This window comes from Ochotona curzoniae, unplaced genomic scaffold (genome assembly GCF_017591425.1).
Source record: "Ochotona curzoniae isolate NIBS_2020 unplaced genomic scaffold, NIBS_Ocur_1.0 contig_883, whole genome shotgun sequence".
NCBI classification, from domain to species: domain Eukaryota; kingdom Metazoa; phylum Chordata; class Mammalia; order Lagomorpha; family Ochotonidae; genus Ochotona; species Ochotona curzoniae.
The window spans coordinates 50,365,171-50,387,441 of NW_024466599.1; the positions used below are offsets into that span (position 1 = coordinate 50,365,171).

At 56.3% G+C, this 22,271-nt stretch overlaps 1 protein-coding gene and 1 long non-coding RNA gene across 3 annotated transcripts in view; one reads left to right on the forward strand and one right to left on the reverse strand.

Moving 5' to 3' along the window:
* The window catches only part of KCNIP3 (potassium voltage-gated channel interacting protein 3), a 67,314-nt gene that overhangs the window by 43,689 nt on the left and 1,354 nt on the right, over positions 1 to 22,271 (reverse strand). The window contains exons 1-2 of one of the 2 annotated variants that reach the window (XM_040994064.1): positions 13,027 to 13,032; positions 12,535 to 12,697 (exon numbers count right to left, since the gene is read on the reverse strand). In XM_040994064.1, coding sequence (XP_040849998.1) covers positions 12,535 to 12,694 — 160 coding nt within the window. In that variant the 5' untranslated portion in view covers positions 12,695 to 12,697; positions 13,027 to 13,032. Of the gene's footprint in view, positions 1 to 12,534; positions 12,701 to 13,026; positions 13,033 to 22,271 lie in introns of those variants that run through there. The other variant, XM_040994063.1, reaches the window with a different exon arrangement.
* Positions 4,408 to 5,470, forward strand: LOC121165063. The gene is made up of 2 exons (XR_005885193.1): positions 4,408 to 4,445; positions 4,912 to 5,470. It is a non-coding gene; the product is annotated as an uncharacterized LOC121165063 (long non-coding RNA).

The following is a 22,271-nucleotide window of genomic DNA, read 5'->3' on the forward strand; positions in this document are numbered from 1 at the left end:
GACCCACCTGGCTTCCTCCCCTGGGGTTGGGGTCCTGCTAACCCTCTGCCTGGACAGCCTAGTCCTGGGCTCTCACTGGCTGTCAGCTTCTTATTGTGGTCACTTCGAGCCCTTCCCCACAGTTCTTTTAGGAGACTTGTCATTTCCATGTGATAGCCTCTGGGACTCTGCACTGTGAATTCTCTGCCATGCCCCAGGGCCCAGGACAGCACCTGCTGAACAGGCACTTCCAGTACTTGCCCTGGGTGGGCAGTTGGATGCTCTGGGCTTGACCTGGGGACAGAGGGTAGAGGAGGGGGAAGGGCTGGGAGCCACAGCTGGCCCTAGGAGGTTCGAATATGAGTTCCCTCTGCAATGGTGGCTGCCAGCTGGAGCCTGGCACAGGTTCTGGTCACCATGCGCTGGCTCTGTCCTTGCTGCCCTCACACAATGCCCACCTCAAGGCTGGCCACGTGGCTGGAAGTATTTCACACAGGCAGTGGGGGTAACATGAACAATTCCCCTCTGGTGTCCCTCATTAGCCTGACCGGGAAGGGAGGTGGTGGTTCAGAAACTCCCTGTGAGCCGCCCGGCCAAGGGGTACGGCTGGGCCACCGCGCAGTCCCCAAGTCTCCCTGTCATGTGGAGATGGCCTTCAGAGGGCACTGTGGAGCAGCACTGGGCCAAGCACGCCAGCAAAGATCCATCTGACTGCCCCATGGGGCAGGACCCAGGCAGGAGCAGCTTCCCCTTATCATCACCAGGCACCCCTACCCCAGCGGGGTGTTGTGGCCAGATCTCTCCACCTCAGCCTTGCGACTCAGCCACGCAAGGTCTCCCTCCCTCCCCGCCAGGCTGCAGCAGTGTGGAGGCAGCTGTGGCTGGGGCCTCCGTCAGAGGTGAGGAAGTTTTTGACCAAAGCGGCCGCAGGCGGAGCAGGTAGATCAGGGTCTGCAGCAAGAATGGGGGCCAAGGGGGCCCTGGCATCGGACAGGAGGGGAGGAGCGGGGCCGGGACGAAGGGCCTGAGTTGGCATTTTCAGGTTTGCATTTGGAGACAATTAGGTGCTGAATTATTAAAGACGCCGCGGGCCAGAGGCTGTTTTTGAGGAGGCATGAGTAAGCAGGGCCATCTCACGGCAGCGCGCGGGATCGAAGCCGATCAATGGCGGCGTTGGCTGCCAAGAGGCGCTCGGCTTAGCAGTGGACGCGTGTGCCGGCCGACCCCTGCACGCACACCTCAGACCCCTGCTCGGCGGCTGGCACCCACCCACAGCTGGGTCACAGCTGGCAGCTGCTTAACTTCCCAGGACCTCAGAAGTTACATCTGAGAAATGGGTTGAGCATGTGTGCCTGGTGCCCACGTACAAACCCAAAGTGGCTGACACTCAGCCAATCCTGTCCTTTCAGTCCCGTGGAACCTGAGATGGCAGCAGATGCCTGGGCTCTGGTTTTTACCCAAGACCCCTGGCTTAGAGAAAATATAGAGTTTGCTGTCTCAAAAGTGGACCTGCAGTTCAGGTCCCTCCAAGCCTTTCTGGGTCCCCTGGGCTACAGTGAGTCCCGTTCCTCCGCTGCAGCCCACTTCTGGTCACTTGGAACTGCCCCAGGCTCCTGGCCACCCAGGCCTGCAGGGCAAGTCCAAGGGCTGGCAAAGGCTGGCGCCAAAAGGGAGGCTGACCTCTGGGTGTTCCTACGAAGTGTCAGCCCCGGGATCAAGGAGCTGCATGGGCCGAGCTGCTGCCCACCAAGATCAACGACAGACCTCTACGATCCTTCAGTCAAGGATTGAGAATGGGACTGCAAGAGGATGTGAAGCTGGTGAATGTACACACACGGATGCATACACAGATACACACATATACACACAAGCATACACAAGTCCACACATGTGCACTTGTACACACGTAACACACGTACACCACACACGTGTACATGCACACACCTGTATACCACGTGCACGCATGCACATACACTTGGTTACCCTTCCCAGCACAGACATAGCCCCCAGCTCTAGATCCGGGCCCTCCTCCTCTCCACCCCAGACCCTGAGCCTAAGAGGGCTTCACACAGTACAGGAAGGAACACTGTGCCCAGAGTCCCCAAGCCTGTAGCACCCAAACTGCTGCTGTTCTCTTTCCAGCTCTGTGCCGAGGACTCAGCGGGGTGCCTGAGGCCACAGTGGGCTCTGCCTCCTCTGTCGTTTCTCCCAGTCCCAGCAAAGCTTGCCAGAAGGTGCTGTGTGCGTTGGAGATCCCACCAGCGCTGGAAGGAACTTGACTCTGCTGCCTCCCACCCAGGACATGTAGGGTCTGTCCATCACGGCCAGCTGGCAGCAGAGGGAGGGGATTCCTGTGGCCTTCAGCCCCAACCCCTGCCTGTGAAGGCACAATTTGGGGGGGACAGGGTGGAAACTGCCGAGCTGGTCACTTTAAAGATTTAGATCTGGGGCCTTGGCATGGTAGCCTAGTGGCTAAAGTCCTTGTTTTGCACATGTCAGGATCCCATATGGGCGCTGATTCTAATTCCAGCAGCCCCACTTCCCATCCAGCTCCCTGCTTGTGGCCTGGGAAAGCAGTCAAGGACTGCCCAAAGCCTTGGAACCCTGCACCCGCGTGGGAGACCCAGAAGAGGTTCCTGGCTCCTGGCTTAGGATTGGCTCAGCTCCAGCCTTTGCGGCCACTTTGGGAGTAAATCAGCGGACATAAGATCTTCCTCTTTGTCTCTCTTTTCTGTATATCTGTCTTTCCAAAAAAAAAAAGTCAGATCTGAGAAAGAGGAAAGACCGCTGGTGCCTGCTGCCCTCTGGTGGGAAGAAGGGGGGGATGCTTGCTGAGTGCTCTTTGGGCAAGTGGGGAGGGAAGTGGAGTCCTGTCTGCCCAAAGCCACCCCCTGCCCCCCACGCACTCAGTGACCTGCTTCATCACATGACTCTGCTTTTTTTCCTTGAGGGTCCCCTAGCAAGGCACAATGACATTTCCTCCCATCCCAGAGAATCTGGAAGCTCCCCCTGTCTCCCCTCCCTAATTGCGCTCAAGAACCTCCCCACCCTTACCACCATCCTAGAGGACAAGGGACAGGGACCTGGCAACTGCTAGACAGCCACACCCACCATGCTGGGGAGGGGCTTGGTGCCAGAAAGGTGGTTTGTGCCATGCAGCAAGGCAGACATAGACCTGAGTGTGTGAAAAGGGCTGGAGGGACAAACCGGGGATGCTCCAAGCTTGCCTTGGGAACCGACCAGCAGAGCCTGCAGGTGGAAAGTCTGGTCCTGGTTTGAGCACCTGGCCAGGCTGTCTCCAGCTCTCCCTCTCCTGGGATGGGGATGGGGTAGCCTAGGGGAACCTTTCCTGTCAGGCACCAAAGGGCCACTGTGGCCAGCCCCAGCTGTGCTAAGTTGGGAGGAATTTGAGGAATTCCATACTCTGAAAGCCTTTTACCCAGCAATTTTCCAGAAAAGGGGAGTGGGAGGGGGGAGATCTGGAGGGTGTATGCTCACAGCCATGAAACACTTCATAAGAACACCGGGGCTTAGTAAGCTAAGCCTCTACCGGAAGCATCAGAATCCCATTTCTGATCGTGGGTGCTCCGCATCTGATCCAGCTCCCTGCTAATGTTCCTGGGAGGGCAGCAGAGCATGGATCAAGAAGTGCTTGGGTCCCTGCACTCATGTGGGAGACTCAGGACAAGCTCCTGGCTCCTGGAACCAGGAGGACTTATCTCTCCTCTCTATATATAACTGGCTTTCCAATAAACATTAATAAATCTTAAAAACTACAATAACAACAGCAACAAACAACTCTCGCTCTCTGAGGCACCTGCTTGGTTCCTCAGGCGTGTGCTCCTCAGGAAACCTTGCCACCTTGTTTTCCACCATTCTCTGTCTGCACTGAAGTCCCTCCCATCAGCCTTCTCCACTAACTCCCATTCTCTCTGGCTGTGAACAGGCAGGTCATGGTGAGGGGCAGGGGGGTAGAGGCAGCAGCGGGGGTGGGGAACATCGTAGTCTGTGCAATCTGGAGAGCTCCAACCCCGGGGACAGGAAGGGCACTACTTTACTACTGGGCTTGCCCTGAGCAAGGCTGGGGGAGAGCTCCTGAGGGGCAGGGCTGGGTAGCCCCTGCCCTGGGATATCCAACAGCCACCCACACACTCCACACTCCCCAGGCCTCTGGAGTAAGCATGATGGGGAGAGACCCCAGGATGTACAGCCACTCCTTGACCTTGAACATCCTCCTCCCTGACCTTCATTTCACAGACTCGCAGAGGGAAAGCCGGTTTCTGTTGCTACCAGCTCTGCCACAATGGCTGGTAGGGTCCTGTGGGCCTGGTTGAAGCTTCAAGATCACCGTCTGCTGTACCCATCGAACATTCGGGCAAATCAAGACAGAGAGACTGGGGTGCTTTTCCCACGCACCTGATGGCAGCCTTCTCCACTACCTCATGCTTCTCATGGCCATTTTACAGGTGAGGCAACTGAGGAGGGGTCAGAAGTGATGTTCTCTGCACAGAGCTGGGGCAGGGATGAGACTCGGTCCTTCTGGCTCTGCTACTCGGCTGGGTCCCTCGCTCAGGACTCCTGCTCAGTGTCTGCCTGCAGGAATGCTGATGGCGTCTTTAATGCATTACAAGGCAAGTCAAGCCAGACAGGCCCAGCTCTGCCTGTGACCTTGGCTCTCTGCAGCCTCTGCCCCCCTTCTCTCTCCAACCCCTGCCACCACCTGCCTTGTGCCAGGCTGGGCTGCCCAGGGTAAAGGGCACTCCCTCCTGCCTCAGCAGACTCCATGTCTCTTCCCTCCCTTTTGGGCTTGGGCAGAGGTCCCGAGAAAGCTGAGAACACAACAGGAGACTCCAGGCTGACCAGGCAGGGCCTTCTAGCCTCACTTGAGTTCAGACCCAGCCTGCTCTCAGCCGCCCCGTTTTGTTCTTCCAGGTAGCTCCTCCCCAGCTTGAGGAGAGTCAAGACCAGCAGCACTCAGACCTGACAGAGCCGAGAGGTGGACCAGCAAACCCAGGCTTTGGGCTCTAGGGGAGGTCCAAGAGAGCCAAAGCACTGGGACCCATCCTCCGGCATCACACACCTGCCACTCCCTCCCTCTCCTCTGCAGATGCACCTGGGCCACTTGGAGAGCCACCGTCTTGGCTTCTGATCAGGTGGGAGGCTTTCTTCCTGTCTCACTAAGGGAGAAACTGAGGCCAGCAGAGGAGCAGAGAGAGAAAGAAGGTGCATCTACCAGCCTGCAGGCAGATGGAGGGCTTCCTGGACTGGGGAAGACCCAGCAGCCACAGGACACCCTTGTTGCTGTGATAAACTGGAAGTCTTGGGGAACTCTGAGTGGCCTGCCCTGAGCCCCTTGAACTTGCCCCCAGGTCTAGACTCAGACCTCCCTCTGCAAGTCCTGGCAGTGTCAGGACACAGTCTTCCTAAGCCCAGGGATGAGTGTTGCTCTTCCATGTTTCAAACCATTAATATTCTACAGATTTTGAGGTAATTGATTCCAGGTTAAATTTTTCTGTTTTGATTCTTCTTCAAATGTTATTCATTCACACGACACGCATTTAATATTCCCGGCTCCATGGTGCTAGATGATCAGGGACAGGGTAGGGAGCAAGAAAGGAAATCCCCCTGTCCTCCCTGCAAGAGGGGATGGAGATCCAGCCATTGCAGCCAGGGCCCCTGGGGTAGCTAGCAGGTTGCCGGCAGCTGTGAGCACCACAGACTTGGTGCTTTGGTGCTTGGGACCGAAATGGCACCAGGTTTCTTGCCAAGGACCCAGCAGCCCCTCCCCTGCGCCAGCCTGGTGCTCCCTGGTCTGGGGACTGCCCAGCTCCTGGGGAAACACAGATGGGAATGTCCCCTGGACACAACATCTGTCTTAGATGGAAGAAGCTGGGGGAGGAAGGCAGGTAAGGAAGGGGTAGGCTCAGGTGAGGCCATGCAGGTAGCAGGGAGCACTGCCTTTCCCTCTGTCTTTGGCTGGACCTGGGTCCATGAACACTGTGGCAAACAACCTAGGGGGTGGTGCATTCTGCCTGGCCACCCACTGCCCGCAGACCACAGTGAAGAGCAATGGAGCTCAGAGCCTGGGGTGCTTCCGGGCCAGCTGCCAGAGCCACTATCCCTGGCCCTCCCAGCCCCAGAGCAGCCCTCCCAGCCCCAGAGCAGCCCTCCCCACTCCCTTTCCCAGGAAGCCCGGCAGAGCAGCCCTCACCTCGAGCCAGGTTCCCGGAGATGAAGCGGAAGAAGAGGCCGATGACGCTGCCCAGCTGCTCCTTGCAGCCCTGCTGGCATTCTCGCAGGCCTGGGCTGGGGGGCTCGCCACGCCCTGCCATCTCAGCCTTGCCCTGTTCCTCCCTCAACCTGCCTCTCTCCCCACCCAGACACAGCAAACACTGTTCTCTTTCTAGAACGTTCCCTCCATGTCTCCTTGCTCCTGTTCTGTCTGCTCTGGGCATCTGTCTGCTTCTCTGGGCTTCTCCAAGGTCAGAGCTCCCATGGGCGGCCAGGTCACTGCTGGTGCCCTGCCTCCTCCAGCAGCTCCCACGGTAGGGTCCTTCACCTCCCACATCCAGGACTCGCTGCTCTGGGAGGTGGACAGGCTCCTGCAGCTGCCCAGGCTGGGAGGGGTCAGCAGGGGTGGGTGCTGCTTCTGTGCTCCCGGCACCAATGGGAGAGGTGCCACTGTCCTGATTCTTGGCTTGGGTGTGATCTCACCGCAGATGGATCACACCCTGATCCCAGGGCGTCTCTGTAGTTGGAGAAGCAGCAGCCTGCTCCCACCTGCTCCCTGACCTTCAAGGCTCTGGGCTGTAGAGCTGTGGGGATGGGCAGGGTCCTGGGCTTCCACTGCCTACTGACCTCTGACCTCTGCTTCCTGACCATCCCCCTCCCGGGCCCTTCTGGCGATTTTCTAGATAGAAAGGGAGACAAGGGGGCACCAGTATAGGACCTCCTCCCCATTTATTCTTCATCTGACAGGTACCAGGCATCTTGTTAAGTCCTTTGGGGCACCACGGAGTATGCTTGGTCACCAGAACACCCCTGCAGCCAGGGTGGCTCTACTCTGGTCAGTGAAATGTAGGCAGGAATCTTCCAGAGGTTTCTGTGAGCGCTGCTTTATCAACACAGGCACTGCCATGCTCCTCCTCCTTTGCCACCCAATCTTTCCTGCTTCTGTGCTGGAATGAGGCCACGACAACCGGAGCCAAAGCAGCTACCTTGCAACCTTGAAGGAAAGGTCAGAACAACTGAAGGTGCTGGCCCTGACATTTTCCAAGCTGCCAAGCTAGGGCCAGCCACTACCCAGATCAGGACTGTCTCACCTAGGAGACAAACACACTTGGGTCTTGGCTAAGCCGCTGGAATTTTCATCATGGGTGAGTGTAGACAAGGTGAAAGAAACATCTCCGCCAAAGCACAAGTCGAACATCGAACTTTCTACTGCTTAATCAGGGCAGGCCCGTAGGTGTTGTGCCTCAGTGCCCTGAGCTGCCAGAGGCTCAGCAGGGTCCACCCCTCAACACCTGCTCCCAGGGTTTGTACCTCTTATTGCTACCACTCTAGGTGAGGGGATACCAGTACCTGGGCTGAACTGGGAATGGAGATTACTGCTCAACCGTCTACACTGCCCACACCACTCACGCTGCTCACACCAAGGGCCTGGCAAGGGTGTCTCCTCACACCGAGGGCCACGTGGTAAATTGATGATGGCTGCGAGCTTCACACCCACACACATGAAGGAGTTGTTGTGCCCTCCTCTCCTGGGGTCTGGTGACTTGTTTTGGCCATCGGAATGCGGTAGGAAGGATCCTGTGTGCCAGTGTAGTACCTGGTTAGGTCCCCAGGGACCTTGCATCTTCCTCCTGTTCCCCACCCCATGTGGAGATCCGCCATCAGGTGAGGGCTCCGCGTGCCAGAGAACGACCAGGGTGCCTGGGCAGCCACGTAGAGAGATGGCTCCTGAGATGGTGGCACACGCTGCCCCTGCTGGCCTAGCCCACTGCTAAGGAACAGTATGGGGGAGGCTGCCCAACATTCATGGAATTGAGAGGAGGAAATCATGGCTGTTTCACGGCACTGCATGGTGGGGATAACAGAGGCGACCCCGATGACGCTGCATGGTGGAGATAACAGAGGTTACCCAGATGACGCTGCATGGTGGGGATAACAGAGGCGACCCGGATGACGCTGCATGGTGGGGATAACAGAGGTGACCCAGATGTTGTTCCCTCCACCTGGAGGTTGGGCTGGGAGCAACTCTTTCTGGAGAAAGCCTCTTCCCCAATTCTTTCTCCCAACTCCAACTGTGTGGTTCTCTCTCTCTCTCTCTCTCTCTTTTATTCTTCGCCCCACCCCACCACTCCTTGAAAGGCAGTTTACACAGACAGAGGGAGAGAGAGACATAGCTTTCATCTCTTGGTTCACTCCCCAGATGGTCACAAGAGTTAAAGTTGAGTCAAGGCAAAGCCAGGAGGCAGGAGCTTCATCCGGGTCTCCCATGTGGTGCAGGGATCATCCTCTGCTGCTTTTCCCAGGCCATTAACGGGAATGCTAGTGTCTCAGGTGGTGGATTTACCCGCTATCCCACAGAGCCAACTCCCAGCTGTTCATTTCCTATACTTCTGAGAAGGGGAGAAGTTTTAACAGCCATGTAATCAACTTTCGCATAATTCCTTGAAAATCTGAATATGGTCTGACAACTGTCTTGGCAACATGATGTCCATGTTGGTGCTTCAACACATTACAATTCTCTCAATACAGTCACCCCTCAGGAGCCTTAAGGGGTTGCTGCCAGGACCCACAGAGAGATCAAGTCCCTTGTATCAAGCAGTGTAAGGGGTGGGCGCCTGGCTTAGCAGCTAGGGTGCCCTCATTTCATTCTGGAAAATGTGGCTTCAATAGCTGGCTCCAGCACTTGACTCCAGCTTCCTGCTAATGCATTTCTGGAAGGCAGCGGGGGAATGGCTCAAGGAGTTGAGTTCCTGTTGCTCATGTGGGGAAGCCTGGATCGAGTTCCTGGCTCCCAGCTTTGGCCTCACCCAACCCCAGCTGTTAGAGGCATGGGGAAGAATCAAACAGCAAGCAGATGGGGACTTTTGCTGTTTCTTGGTTTCTGCTTGTCTCTCAAACTTGTTTGGCTAAACAGGAGCAGTGTTTTCATCCAGTCTACTCAATGTACCTGAATCATCTCTGGGTGATTTGTAAGGCCTCATACAATGTCCATTCTGTGTACTTTGTTGTGACACTGTGTTGGGAGAAATAGAAAGGAAAAAAAAGCCTGCGCAGGGTCAGTACAGACACTTTTTTTTAAAATGAACAGTTTTGGTTCCTAGTTGGTTGAATCCAAGGATGTAGAATCTGTAGCTTTGGAGGGCAAAGAATGCTCATGTATCCTTCGGCATTGGGTCCCCCTCTCCCCATGTCCACAACCCTCTGCCACCACTTCTTGTCAGATATGCTGCTGGTGGCAGCCACAGCCTCATGATTTCTCACGTGATCATGTCATCTGAGTAGCTCCCAGAGTGGAAGCCAGCAGGGTTCATGGGGTGCTGGGTCTCCACTCTGGGACACGGACAGGAATGACTGAGAAACAGATTTTATGTCACACAGAAGCATGTGGCTGCTGTCCCAGTGTCCCTGCCAGAGCAGCCAGGAAGTGAGGCCCTCCCCATGTGGCAGGTGCAACCCTAGCTTTGGCATACCAGGGCCACCATTTTCTGGTTATCCCCTAGCTTCTGCGAACTCCCTGAGGCCTGGAGCCACTGTGTCTCTACTTAACCCTAGGCAACCTGGATTCTGTCACCCACAGCTAGGACCCCAGGTTATCCATGGTATCGTTAGTCCAGCCTGACAGTCCCAGCGTGGAGTTAGTCTGGACTCAAGGCTTTGGCCCTGCCCCGGGACACACAACCAGCCAGGACGGCCCAAGATGATGGTTGAGAAATGTTGCTAAGTCTCAACCTCTGGGTCATTCAGGAGAGTCCCCCAGGTTTCCTGTGAGGAGGGGCCTCCTACTGAGGGGTGGGGGATATCAGTCCATGTTGCCTGTCTTATAAATACTACCACCTGGGCCCACGCATCCTAGAGGCCACCACTGCTGGATATCTCCCAGCTCTATTCTGGAGTCTTGGCAGTCCAGGGTACAAGCAGCTGGCTCAGCCCTGGCATCTCCTGCCCACTCCTTGCCAAGCTTCCATCCGTTGGGCCCTGGCTTCCGCTCCCAGCTGTCCCAGGCATGTGTCTCCCTGGCCCCACTGCTGCCGGCTGAAAAAAATCCCAACAACAAGGGCACGGTGTGTGGGCTTCCCAGCTGCCAAAAGCTCCCAGGCACCCAGGGTGCCCACTGGGGCCCGCTGGGCACGTGCCCGGAACTGCTGTGAATGGCGCCCATTGTCCTGGGTAGCTCAGCCTCCGGAGCTTCCTTGCTCTGCACTGGGTAGTGTTTCTCACATGCACACACTCCTGGGAGAGACAGCGCTGCCACATGAGGAGACCAGCTGTGGGAGCCCAGGCTGAGGGGGACCGGGGCGTCATTCTTGGTGCCTCACACCATGAGGTCCCAGGGCTCCCTGGGGACATCCAGGCCAGATGGGTCCTCCAATTCAGGGCCCAGCTGGAGGCCCAATACCCTCCCGCCCCCCCCCCCATTCCACCTACTACTGAGTACGGTACCTCTCCTGCTAACCCCCGTGGAGTCTTCAGTAGTTCAGGATGATGAGCTCGGCATTGTCTACCTCACACCTTTGTCTGGGGTCTCACCATGCCACTTTACCTGTGGGCTCCCAATGCCTGCATGGAGCCTGGTGACCCTGTCCTTGTCCCTGCCCCTTGTGTTCTACTGTGTGCCCTGGACTTGCTGGCAGACTGCCTAGTGGTAGAGGACCCACTGTGGAGAGGTGGTGGCCTGCAGCAGATGCCCCCACTGGAGCTGGGCAGAGCCCTTTGCAGTGGCTGTGAACACACCATGCCCTCCTTGGGCTCATTGGGCTTGACGGCTGCCATCTCGGGCTGCCATCACAGATGTGCTGCAAGCCTCACTGTCAGCCCCTCACGTGGAGCCGGAGCAGCTGCAGGATCCGCGGTGGGGGTGGGGAATAGGGGGACAACAGGGGCGGGTGTCTGCTTCCAACTCCTTTTGAATACCTGCTTTACCACCAGGAAAACCCAGAAAGACTAGGCAAGTCACAAATGATGTGAATCTCCAGGTGCCACATTTGAGCCTTCTCTGGCTCACCTGCGCTCTTGGCTCCTGCTGCTGCTGACTTGCTGTCCTGCTGCAGAGAGGGGAGCTTAGCCCAGGGGCCTCCTTCCCACGGATGGACGCTGTTTGTAGGTGCACTTAGGTGTTTCTGCCACACCCCACCCCTACTCCTTACCAAGTAAAGTTTGTGGGACACCTATAGGTTCATCCACACGTGCTAGCACTTCCATGGAAAAGCAAGGGAACCGTTGCTGCCCAGGGAGTTGGAGAGACAGAGGCTGAGCAAGAGAACTCCCAGGGTGGGATTGGCAGGTAAAGGACAAGAACCTGGCAAGCAGCTGTTGGGTTCCCTCGTGCACAGGCCTGGGCCACTGCACGTAGCTGCCAGCCACTGGGCCACTCAGGCCATCTCCTCCATGCATGACACCTTGGAAGCCTGGAACCCCTGTTGCATCCTGGTGCCTGAGGTTCCCTGGAAGTCACACTGTGAGAGAGGGTCCAGGGCCAAAAGCCAGATGCAGTGAGTGGTCAAGGTCAAGTGTGTGCCTTTCCTGAAGGTCAAAGAGGCAGATAGATGCTCAGCAGCCATCAGCAGCTTCTACCTGAGCTGTCTGCCCACGACTTCCTGTGTTCAGTACATCTACCTTGGCTCACGCTTGCCTTTGCTGCATTCTTTATAATACCGCCCACGGCGCCAGCCTCAATCGGTCACTTCCTGAGATGTTTTTTTCTTTTCTTTTTTTAAAAAAGGCAGTTCCTTCTACATGCCTGGCACATGATCACACGATTGCATGTGCCTGCATGTGAGCACAAAAGTATACACGGTGTACAAGTGTGCTTGGCATGTTTGTGTTGGACACGCGGACATGTGTGCACAGGTGTGGGAGGTGTGCATCTGAGTGAAATCATGGGGACCGTGTGAGGCCACCCCTGCCTCTCCTGCTCTGTCATCCTCAAACATTGCCAAGAGGAAGCGCGTGGCAGCCATATTTACCAGGTCCCCTCCTCCTCTCCAGAACACCCTAAAATATCTACACTGGCTCCAGGAGGGGCTGATGGCGGGGCCTGCTTCTCACCAGGCTCCTGCCCACATCAGGTCTGGCTTTGGGTATGTTCTGTGGGTGGACTTGGTCCCCTCTTTGCACAGAGGCCCCTTAGCGGGGGAGTGGGTACAGGGGATAGGGTAGGGTCTGGTTGCCCTACCTGTTCCTTGTATACTTAACTCCCTGGCAGGGTAGGCAGACGCAGTTAACCCAGGCTAGGGCTCCTAAAACACAGATAGCCCCCCATGATGCCCCCCATTCATACACACACACACACACACACACACACCACACCCCGCAGCCCTTCCTTACCTGAGCCCTGTGGCGCTGCGCTAGACAGGATCCACTTGACCAAGCAGCAGCGCATGAAGGCCTGGCGAGTGAGCCGCGGCCTCTGCCACTTGACTCCCTCCTTCTTGCGCAGTGGTGTGCGCCCTGGGTCGCCCAGGAGGCTGCCGTCTGCCGCCTTCATGGCCTCCTGCAATGGAAAACAGACAAGTTGCCCTGAGCTCTTGTTCCCATGGGTCACCTTTGGGCCGACCGCAGCTGCCCGGATGGGTGTCTCAGCCTCCGGACATCCCAGGAGAGACTAGCCTTAAGCCACCTGGGGGCTCACATTCCAGGAGCGCTTACTAGGACCACTAGGCCTGGCTGGGAGATTCCCAGAACTCTGCAGCCCTGAGGCATTGCTGTACCTCATCCATGGGTTCCTCCCGTCTGCACCTGACCTTGGCTTATGATGGGGGCCCTTAGAAGGAGCGTCATAAGGGGTCCAGAGAGGAGAGTTCTGAGGTGAGCCTGGACTTGCTTGGTCCTTTACCACAACCATCCAGTTCTCCCTTTGTTGGAACCCAGAGAGAGAATGGAAACGCACAGCAGTACCCCCCAGGGGCCTCTATACTGCCTATTTTTACTCTGGGAGAGCTTGCAGGTGAGTGACAAGCCAGATGACCACCCAGGAGGGCCACAGCTATGGAAGCCACCATCCCAGCCCTGCAGAAACTCTGGGGCCTGAGGGAAACAGGTGGGAGCAGGAGGTGGAAGAGGAGGTGGGAGCAGGGCCAGTGTGGGTGAAGAGAGGGCAGCCTGGGGCTACGGCCCCAGAGGCAGGAGGTTTGTGTCTTCCTACAATAGTGTTTGGTGTCCCCCTCAATTTTGGCACCTAAACAGCTTGCCATCTTCCATGCCTGAGGAGCTGGTGCCAGGGTCACCTCTTGCTGGCAGGGACTGGGAGAGGCTGATCCTTTGTGTTGTAGCCCCCACTCAGTTCCAGCTGGGGGAGGAGCCAGCACCCTCTTTAAGGGCACCATTCTGAGTTGTTGAGTTTGTTGGCCATCAGGGTGGGCCACTAGGTTGGAGAGCTGGCCATGGACACTCCATGGTTGTGAGTTTTTCACATGTGCCACTTCGGTACAGTCCTGCAAGGTGTGTGACTAGAGGGAAAACCAGACAGGGCATCGTTCAGGTTCTGCAGGCACAGCACTCCAGGGCAGCTCTGTCTCTAGCAGGCTGCCAGGTGCAAGGGACCTGAGACTGGCCCAGACAGACTTCCCCAGGACAGGAAACTTCAGCAGAGAGCAGCAGCCAGCAGTACTTCCTGGAAAGGCCTGGGAGCCAGGCTCAGGGACAGAGCAAGGAGGAAAGTGGGCCTGGCAGACCTGGGCAGGTCCACATGTCACTCATCCCCCACTCCCAACCACTGCTGGATGTCACTGGCCCCAATCCTAGGGGCATTGGACCTGCAACCCCCACTGACGGCCTGAGTAACCCAGAGTGGGGCCACTGTATCCTTCCCTAGTAGGGTCACAATTGACACCCCCACCTCCTCCACAAACACCCCCACATTCTTCCTCTTCTCCAAGGCTGTCCCCAGAGGTGAGAAATGGGGCCCAGAGCTGCTGCAAAGGGTGGGTCATACAAGGGGGAGAGCCAGGTTGGGCACGTGTGAAGGAGGCAGAGGGAAGCCCCTACACTCATCTACTCTACACATGCACACACACGTGGGTACGCATGCACGCATATATGCACGCCCACGAACACGTGCTGCCCAAGCTGGGTCAGAAAGGGGCCTCTTCCATTATTAAAGAGCTTATTCCGGAGAGAAAGGGCCTGAATGAATAAAGCCTTTATTTCGGGTGAGGAGCAGGGAGGGGTGGCGGGCAGCTGGGACTTTGTTATCTCGTGTATTCTCTGCGGGCTCCACGTGCAGGGTCAGCAGACACCTGTCCAGAGGAGACCCTGAGGCAAGCCCAGGAGCCTCTGGTGAGAGCTCAGCAATGGGAGACTGTCCCACCAGGACGGTGCCGGTGCCCAATGCAAGGGATGCTCTGGCCCATGACTGGTGTGGGAGCGACCCTACCTGAGTTCTGCTATGAGATGCCTCAAATGCGGCTGTTTGGGGCCACAAGTCCAGGAGGCAGGCGACACCACCGTCATCTCCCAGGTACAGGAATCAAGTTCCTGAGAAGTCTGGGAGAGGCCAGGGCCAGGGCCCATGTGTGGAGGTCTCAGCCATGGCATTGCTCAGCCTGGGTCACTGAAAGGGAAAAGTTGGGGGTTGGGGGGATGAAGGAGTGGCAGTCGCCATGTCACTGCTGTGCCCAAAGTAACCGTTACTCCATGTCCTGCTGTTTTCCTGGACTGAGGGCTTCTCCCTGGTGAGGAAGGCAAGGAGGGACTCCTGGACCTGGAAGAAGGTCCAGGATCCCATCTGCGAACACCAGGAGACAGCTTTGTGTCCACCGGATTCCGAAGTTGGAGCCGGGGTAGGAGGCCACAGAAGCTGGGCTGGGGCAGGCAGAGAGGGAGGGTGGAGGGGGCAGGTCACACTCATGAATATTTGACACATGTCTGTCTGGGAGAGGGTCTGGTTGAGCTGTCAGGGAACATTAAATCAGCCTGCAGGGCAGCCAGCATCACCCAGCATGGAGAGCCAGGAGCCCCAAGGGGCAGCCCTGTGGCCTTGCCCATGTGAGGGGTGACCCGGTGATGACCCAGTCCCAGCCTGACCATGCCAGTCCCATCTCACCTGCATCTCTCCCCCAGCCACACGCACAGTGCTGAGGGCCTGCTGCTCCTCCTGGAATGAAGCTTGTCAAGGACCGTGGGATATTTATGAGCTCATTCTCAGGCCACACAGAATGATCAGCATGGAAATGAGGAATTTTGCAGGACTCACACAGCCAGAAGGCACACTCTTGACACACTGTTTGGGGTCACAAGTCAAAGGTTCGCTAAGGGGACAGTTCCCGGGACACCCCTTTCCTTGACCCTATCTTCCCATACCCTATTTGTCTCTCAGCCCCTATCCTGTTCCTCTGGCACATTTCCTGCCTCCCCACCAACCCTGCTCTCTGCCCCCTAATGTCAATCCTAAGAGTGTTAGCCCCAGGGCTCGGCACAGTAGCCTAGTAGTTAAAGTCCTCACCTTGCAAGTGCCAGGGTCCCATATTGACACTGGTTCATGTCCTGGCAGCCCTGTCTCCCATACAGCTCCCTGCTTGTGGCCTGGGAAAGCAGTTAAGGATGGTCCAAAGCCTTGGGACCATGTACCCGTGAGAGACCCGGAAGAGGCTCCGTGCTCTTGGTGTCAGATCAGTTCAGCTCCAGCCATTGCAGCCACTTGGAGAATGAATGAGCAGGCGGAAGATCTTCCTCTCTGTATATCTGACTTTCCAATAAAAATAAATAAGTCTTTAAAGAAGAAAGAGAGAGAGTTGGCCCTGGCTCCTGGGTGCCTAACTCCTGAAACACCTTCACCCCCAAACGTAATAGTGAGCAAAGAACCCATTCTGTTTGAAAGCAGGTGAGAGCCGCACACAGGTGGCAAGCAAGCGGGTGGACAAATGCTCAACCCATCAGCCACCAAGGTGTGCTAATGAGACTTGTGTCGTGAGCAGCCATGACGAGTCATCCAAATGGCTAGAATAGACAGCAGTGACAACACCAACTAGGGGTGAGGACAAGGCCCAACGGCAGACCTGCTCGTTGCCAATGGGTAAGCAAAATGCCACGGCCACGCCTGAGAACGGCTGGCAGCTTCTTACAAAAAATAACACGGACGACTCCCACACAATCGCTGTCACGGGGCTTGAGCCCAGAGAAAGGAGGAGCTGTGTTTGCACACAGCAGCCTGTTCAGGAGTGCTCACAGCACTTTCTTTGTAACAGCCTGATGACCTTCAGCGGGTGATTGGTCAAGCAGGCCGCCCTGCAGCAGAGCCGCGGAATTCCAAGCCATGAAAGGAAACGAGCAGCTGACGCTCCCAACCTGGCTGTGAAGCCAGCCAGTGCTCGGAGGTCACCTGGTGCTCTGTGGTGCAGTTTACAGAGCCTTTCAGAATGACCACATTTTTGGAGACCAGATCATAGGGCAGGAAGGAGGCAGGGGACTGGGGTTTGGCTGGGCAGTTGCCTTGGTGGTGACACAGTCTCATTGTGCCCAGGCTCCTCCACACTGGGCTCTGCCTCCGGATCCCCACCTCTTGCTGATGGGGACATTGGGAACCAGCAATCATGGTTGAAGTAAATGGCTCCCTGCCACCCACAGGGGAGACCCAAATTGAGTTTTAGCTGCTGCCTTTGGCCTCGGGTCTGGGAAAGCAGGGTCATGGTGCCAGCATCCCATGTGGGTGTCAGCTTAAGTCCTGGCTGTTCCATTTCTGATCCAACTTCCTGCTTATAGTCTGGGAAATCAGCACAAGATGGCTCAAGTCCTTGGGTCCCCTGAACCCATATGGGAGCCCTGGGGGAGTCTCCTGGCTCAAGGCTGTGGATCAGCTCAGCTTTCCAAGTGCTACTGATCCATGGGGTGGGGGAGTGATAGAAAGGGAACTACATGGAAAATGTACCTGCTGTGCACCCTCACCGAGTTAAGTGTTTGGAGAACTTGTCTTATCTATGCTCACTCCAACCATAAAAGGGTCCTAAAAACACCGAGTCACCCAACTGAATCCCACGGCCTCCTCTGACCTGGCCAGACCCCCTTTGGTTTGTGTTCCCCCTCCTTCCAAAGGAGAGACAGCCACGATTTGTTCTGGTGGCTGTGAGGTAGAGGTCTCTGACACCAGGGGGCCATATCTCTGTGCTAGAAGTCAGTTAGACTCTGGTTGCCCATAGCACCCCGCTAACTCCCTGTAACCCCAAGCTCAGAAAAGGGAGGGTGTGGCCTCCATCCAGAGCCTCTGACAGGTGGCACACTTGGGGCGTGGGATTGAATACTGTTGTTTCCACTTCCATAACTTTGTTGTAATGACTTCAGCAAGTGGCACTGTGGACTCTCCATTTACAAACCGACTGGAAGGTTACTCTTTAAATCGATTTATTAAGACACAAAATGCTAGGTGTTTTAAAGAAAATGTTAAAACCAACAGCACAGCTTGAGACAGGTGAGAGTGAGCACCAATGGACCAGAAAGTTTGTCTTTCTCCTCCTGAGCATGGCCGATGGAGGCTGAGGTACCTGCCGCGCTCAGCAGGCCAAGTGTCCCAGACCCTGAGCCATCCGCTGTGGCTACTAAACACTTGACCAGCGGCTAGCTCTGGCAGAGTGGTGCTGTCGATGTGAAGGTTCACTGGGTTTCCCACCTTTATTCATTAGCCTATAAAATAGCCATTCAATAATATTTTTATATGGGTAACACATTGAAATGATCACAAATAATTTCACTTTGTTTTCTATTCTCTTCGAGCATTGTAAAAGATGTTGAAGCCCTGCATGGTGTTTGCATGGTTCAGTGGATGGTTTTCCACTGGCTGGCTGGCTGAATTGGGCCTGCCTCCTGCTATCAGGGTACACAGTGGCCCCAGCTGTTCAGTCACTCCTGCTCAAGTCCTAGCCAGAGGTGTTTCAGAAATGAAGTCAGGTGGACTGTGGAGGATGAGCTGGAGGACAGCAGGAAGCCAACTTGGATTAGGAGTGGAAGGGATGCCAAGTGAGGGACCGGAAGGGAGCGTGCCAAGGGGCAGTTTAGGGAAGGTGTGCAGAGGCTCCTGGCAAACTTGGGTTAAATTATCCAGGCTGTTTCCTGTAGAGGTGATACCCTGGGTGTAGGCATGAAGCAGAAATCACTGCGCGCTCTTGGGTGCTCCGGGATTCTTCACCAACCCCTGGGCAGTGGAGGATGTGGGGCAGACAGCAAAACTTGTTGGAAAGGATCCTCCAGATCCTAGCACGTGCACGCACACGCACACACATGCTTCCAGGTGTCATGACGGGAGAACAACAATGATGACTTCCTAAGAGCCTCTGACATGCACTGGACACTGGGACACAGCAGGCGAGGGAATGGGCAGGTGAGGTTGCAAGTAGGTGGACCTAACTTGAGTTAGCTGAGGACAGTGGAAAGGGGCCAGTAGAGGGTCAGATAAGAACTTGCTGAGCCTGGCCAAAGTCCTTGACCACTAGGAACCTCTGCACAATGGGCATAACAGTGACCCCTCACGGAGGGGTGAGGAAGGTGATGTGAGTTGGTGAATGCGGAGCTCCTGGGAGAGATGATCCCTGTTGGTTACCCTCTGATCCTGAGCAAAGACCTGTCTGGCATAGGAGCCAGGCCCAAATTCATGGCCCAGTCGTGTCCAGCAGGGAAAGCTCCTCAGGCTTTCCCCACAATCAGACTGCCTGGGGTTGCATCACTGGCTCCAAGGGGTGTGTGCATGGGCTCCACCTGACGTCATGGCTCAGGTGCAGGTGCCTGGACCCCTGATACACAGACCTGGGCCCTGTCTGTAGGGGAGGCGTACCCATGTTCTCAGCCCCTTCCCTTTCAGGGAGAGCTGGGGACACCGAGAGCTGCTCACACGCCTGACTGTCCCCCTGAGGCCTGGGCTGCAGCTCAGGCTGGCTCGCCCAGCACCCACGTGCCGTCGCTCTATTTCCATCACTCGGGACAGATGGCAGGAAGCAGAGGTGGGCGTTGTGTCGTGCAGGCCCTTGGGATTAGGGATGGGGAGGCTTCTGGGAGCTGGGATTCTCCACCCACCCCTGGGCACAGATGTGGGCCAGACAGCAAACCTTGGTGGGGAGGATCCTACAGATCCCAGCACTCATGCACACACATACACACTCACATATATACTTATGCATACCCACGCACTCGCACATCTGTGTACATGTAAGTACACACACACTCACACCTACACACATGCACACACACGCCCCGGGCCTTATCCTTACAGCCCTGGGACAGAGCTGGGGTGGGATGTCCTGTGTGGCCCCAGTCCTGCCTCTCATGGCTCCCCTACTCTCCAGCAATGCAGGTCTCACACTAACCCAGGACTTGCCCCAAGCAACTGATTGGCATCAATCTCCGGGCTCTGCTCATCAACCAAAAGATATAGCAACATCAGTGTTTCCTCTGTTTATGGGGCTCAGGCCACATGCCAAGGACCAGGGAAAGTGGGCTGATTGGGGATCTCATTTGTCTAGGAGATGGGGCTGTTCTCCCCCAGGGGAGTAAGGAAACCATGGCACAGAGGAGCTAGGTAACTTGTCTGAAGACACACAGCTAAGGTGAGAAGGGGGCAGAGCTGGCCCCAGTTCTGCCTCATGGAGCCATGCTACCTGCCTGGGCCACCTGTCTCCTGCAATAGCAGACAGCAGGTGTCTGAGTGTGAGTCTGTGAGTTTATATGAAACGGAATGCATCTCTGCGTGTGTCTCTGTGTATGTGTGTTTGCATGCTGAGGGACATGGGGCCTGCATTGTGGCTCTTTGGGTAAGGCCTCCACCTTGACCTTGAGTCCATAGGACACATGCCCTCATTCTCAACTGTACTGCCCCTGACTGCTCAGCACAATGACCTGGGTCCAGGTGGGGGCCTGGCAGAGGCTATCTCAGGCCCAGAAAGAAACAGAGAGACCAGGCATTGTCCCAAATCACTGAGGTGCATTGGCTATCCTGGAGCTGCTACCCAGGATGCCCTCCAGGAGAGATGCTCTTAGGACAGGGCTGGGATCCAGCATCAAGGAAGTGCAGATCTTGCCCCCTCCGCTGCCCACTGCTGTGGGCCAGTCAGAGGTGGAGATGAGGCCAGCAGGGCTGCTCTGCCTGGCTGAGCACAGCTCAGGCCCGGGCCAGCCTAACAGAGGGGGCAGCTGGGCTGACAGATGGGGCAGCCGCTCCAAGCAGGAGTGATGTGTGTGTGAGGGGGTGGGCAAGGCCCCCTGAGATGCGGGACAGGAGCCCTCTCAGCTGTCCTCCAGCTTCAGCTCAGTGCCCTGTCCCTCCCCACCACCTCTGGCACCCAGAGATGTCCTGGACTCTCTCCCTGTCACGTGGCTGCACTGTGACATCCTAGGACATGGGCTGATCACAGCTCACAGCTGTACCTGTTCAAGGGAAACATCACTCAGCTGGGGCCAGGGCTCGGGGTGGGGTGAAGTGGTGCCCCCCTGCTCTGTGTCTCCCCCTCTGCTCTGTGCCTCCCCCCTGCCCTGTGCTTTCCCCCTGTTCTGTGCTTTCCCCCTGCTCTGTCCCCTCTTGTCCCAGCTTGGGGCTCCTGGAAAGGCACACACATTAATTTCTCTCCTCTCTCTCTCTCTCTCTCTCTTCTTTTTCTTAGAAATCAAAGGTGCTCTTCTCCACCCACCCCCAGATGCCAACTCGGGGCCCTGTAGTTACTCCTGGGGTCTCCAGAGAGGCCTGGAGCTGGGTAGGAGAGAGCTGGGGCAGGGAGAGCTCTGAGCCCCAGCTCCCAAGTCAGTAAATCTGCTCTTCCTTTCTTGAGCATTTTGAAAAGAGAGAGGACCTGAATTTAAAACACTGGGGTCTTCTCCTTCACACCTCTCAGTCAGCAAGTTCAAAAAGAAAACATAGCTGGTTCAAGGTCAATGGCTGAGGCAGGGGGATGGAGAGGAGCGGTATGGCTTAGGTGGTCCCCTCACTTGTAGGACCAGAGGGCGCAACGAGACCCAGCCCATGGAGCTGGTTAAGATGCTCTCTCTCTTGGAGATGGTACCAAGAGGTATCATGTCAAGCCCCTGCCTGCAGTGCCAGCCTCCCATATGGAAGTCCCAGCTGCTCTACTTCCCATCCAGCTCTCTGCTTATGGGCTGGAAAAGCACTAGAAAATGGCACACGTCCTTAGGCCCCTGCACGCAAGTGGGAGACTCAGAAGAACCTCCTGACTCCTGGCTTCAGACTGACCCAGCTCCAGCTGTACCAATCATTTGGGGAGTGAACCAGGCAATGGAAGATTCTCTCTCCTCCTCTCTCTCTGTTGTAACTCTGCCTTTGAAGTAAAAATAAATCTACTTATAAAGAATAAGATAAAAGATAGTCCCTTCTCTCATGAGTCCCAGGCCAAGGGGCTTTCTCGCTGTAAGGTGGGGACAGCACTCAGAGCTGCCTGACGAGTTGCACGAAGCTCCAAGGAGATGAGGGTGGGTGGCACTTCGGGGCTCTGGACCCCTTGTATGGCTCTCAGTGTCTTGAATGAGAGTGGCAGGCACTCCCAGGGATGATTGACGGAAAGTTAGCCAATGACTGAGGAATGTGGAGGGAAGGCTGAGAGGCTGGGCTGACAGTTCAGGGTGTTATGGGGTGAGGGTGGGCCTTGACTGTGGCTGACAAGTCGACCAGGTCTTTGCTGTCCTTGAAGCCAATAGACTCTTCCAGGCTCCCCCTAGGACCTCTGTCCCTGTGGGGCCAGTCACAGAAGGGACCCTAGCAGGAATGCAAGTGGTAGATTCACTGGGATCCAGAAACTGGCTGGGGAGGAGAGGGAGGCCATGAGTGTGGGACCACAACGGCTGAGCATACGCCCAAATGCACTCAAAGGTCTCCTACCTTCTACCCCTACCCCATGCATCTGGGAGGAGCAGGGACTCAAGTACCCAAAGCAACCTCCTGCAGTCAGGGTCAGCAGAGGGGCCTGGTGGAAAGATTGCCTCCCTGCTGGTGGACAGAGCTGGCTGGGCACATCTACGAGCAGCCGATTCTATCCCGATGGATAGAAATCCATGGGCATGCAGGGTGCAAGGTACTGTGGCCCGTGGCTGGGGCTATAGGGCAAGCACACGTGTACACAGACTAGCTATAGGACGTGTGC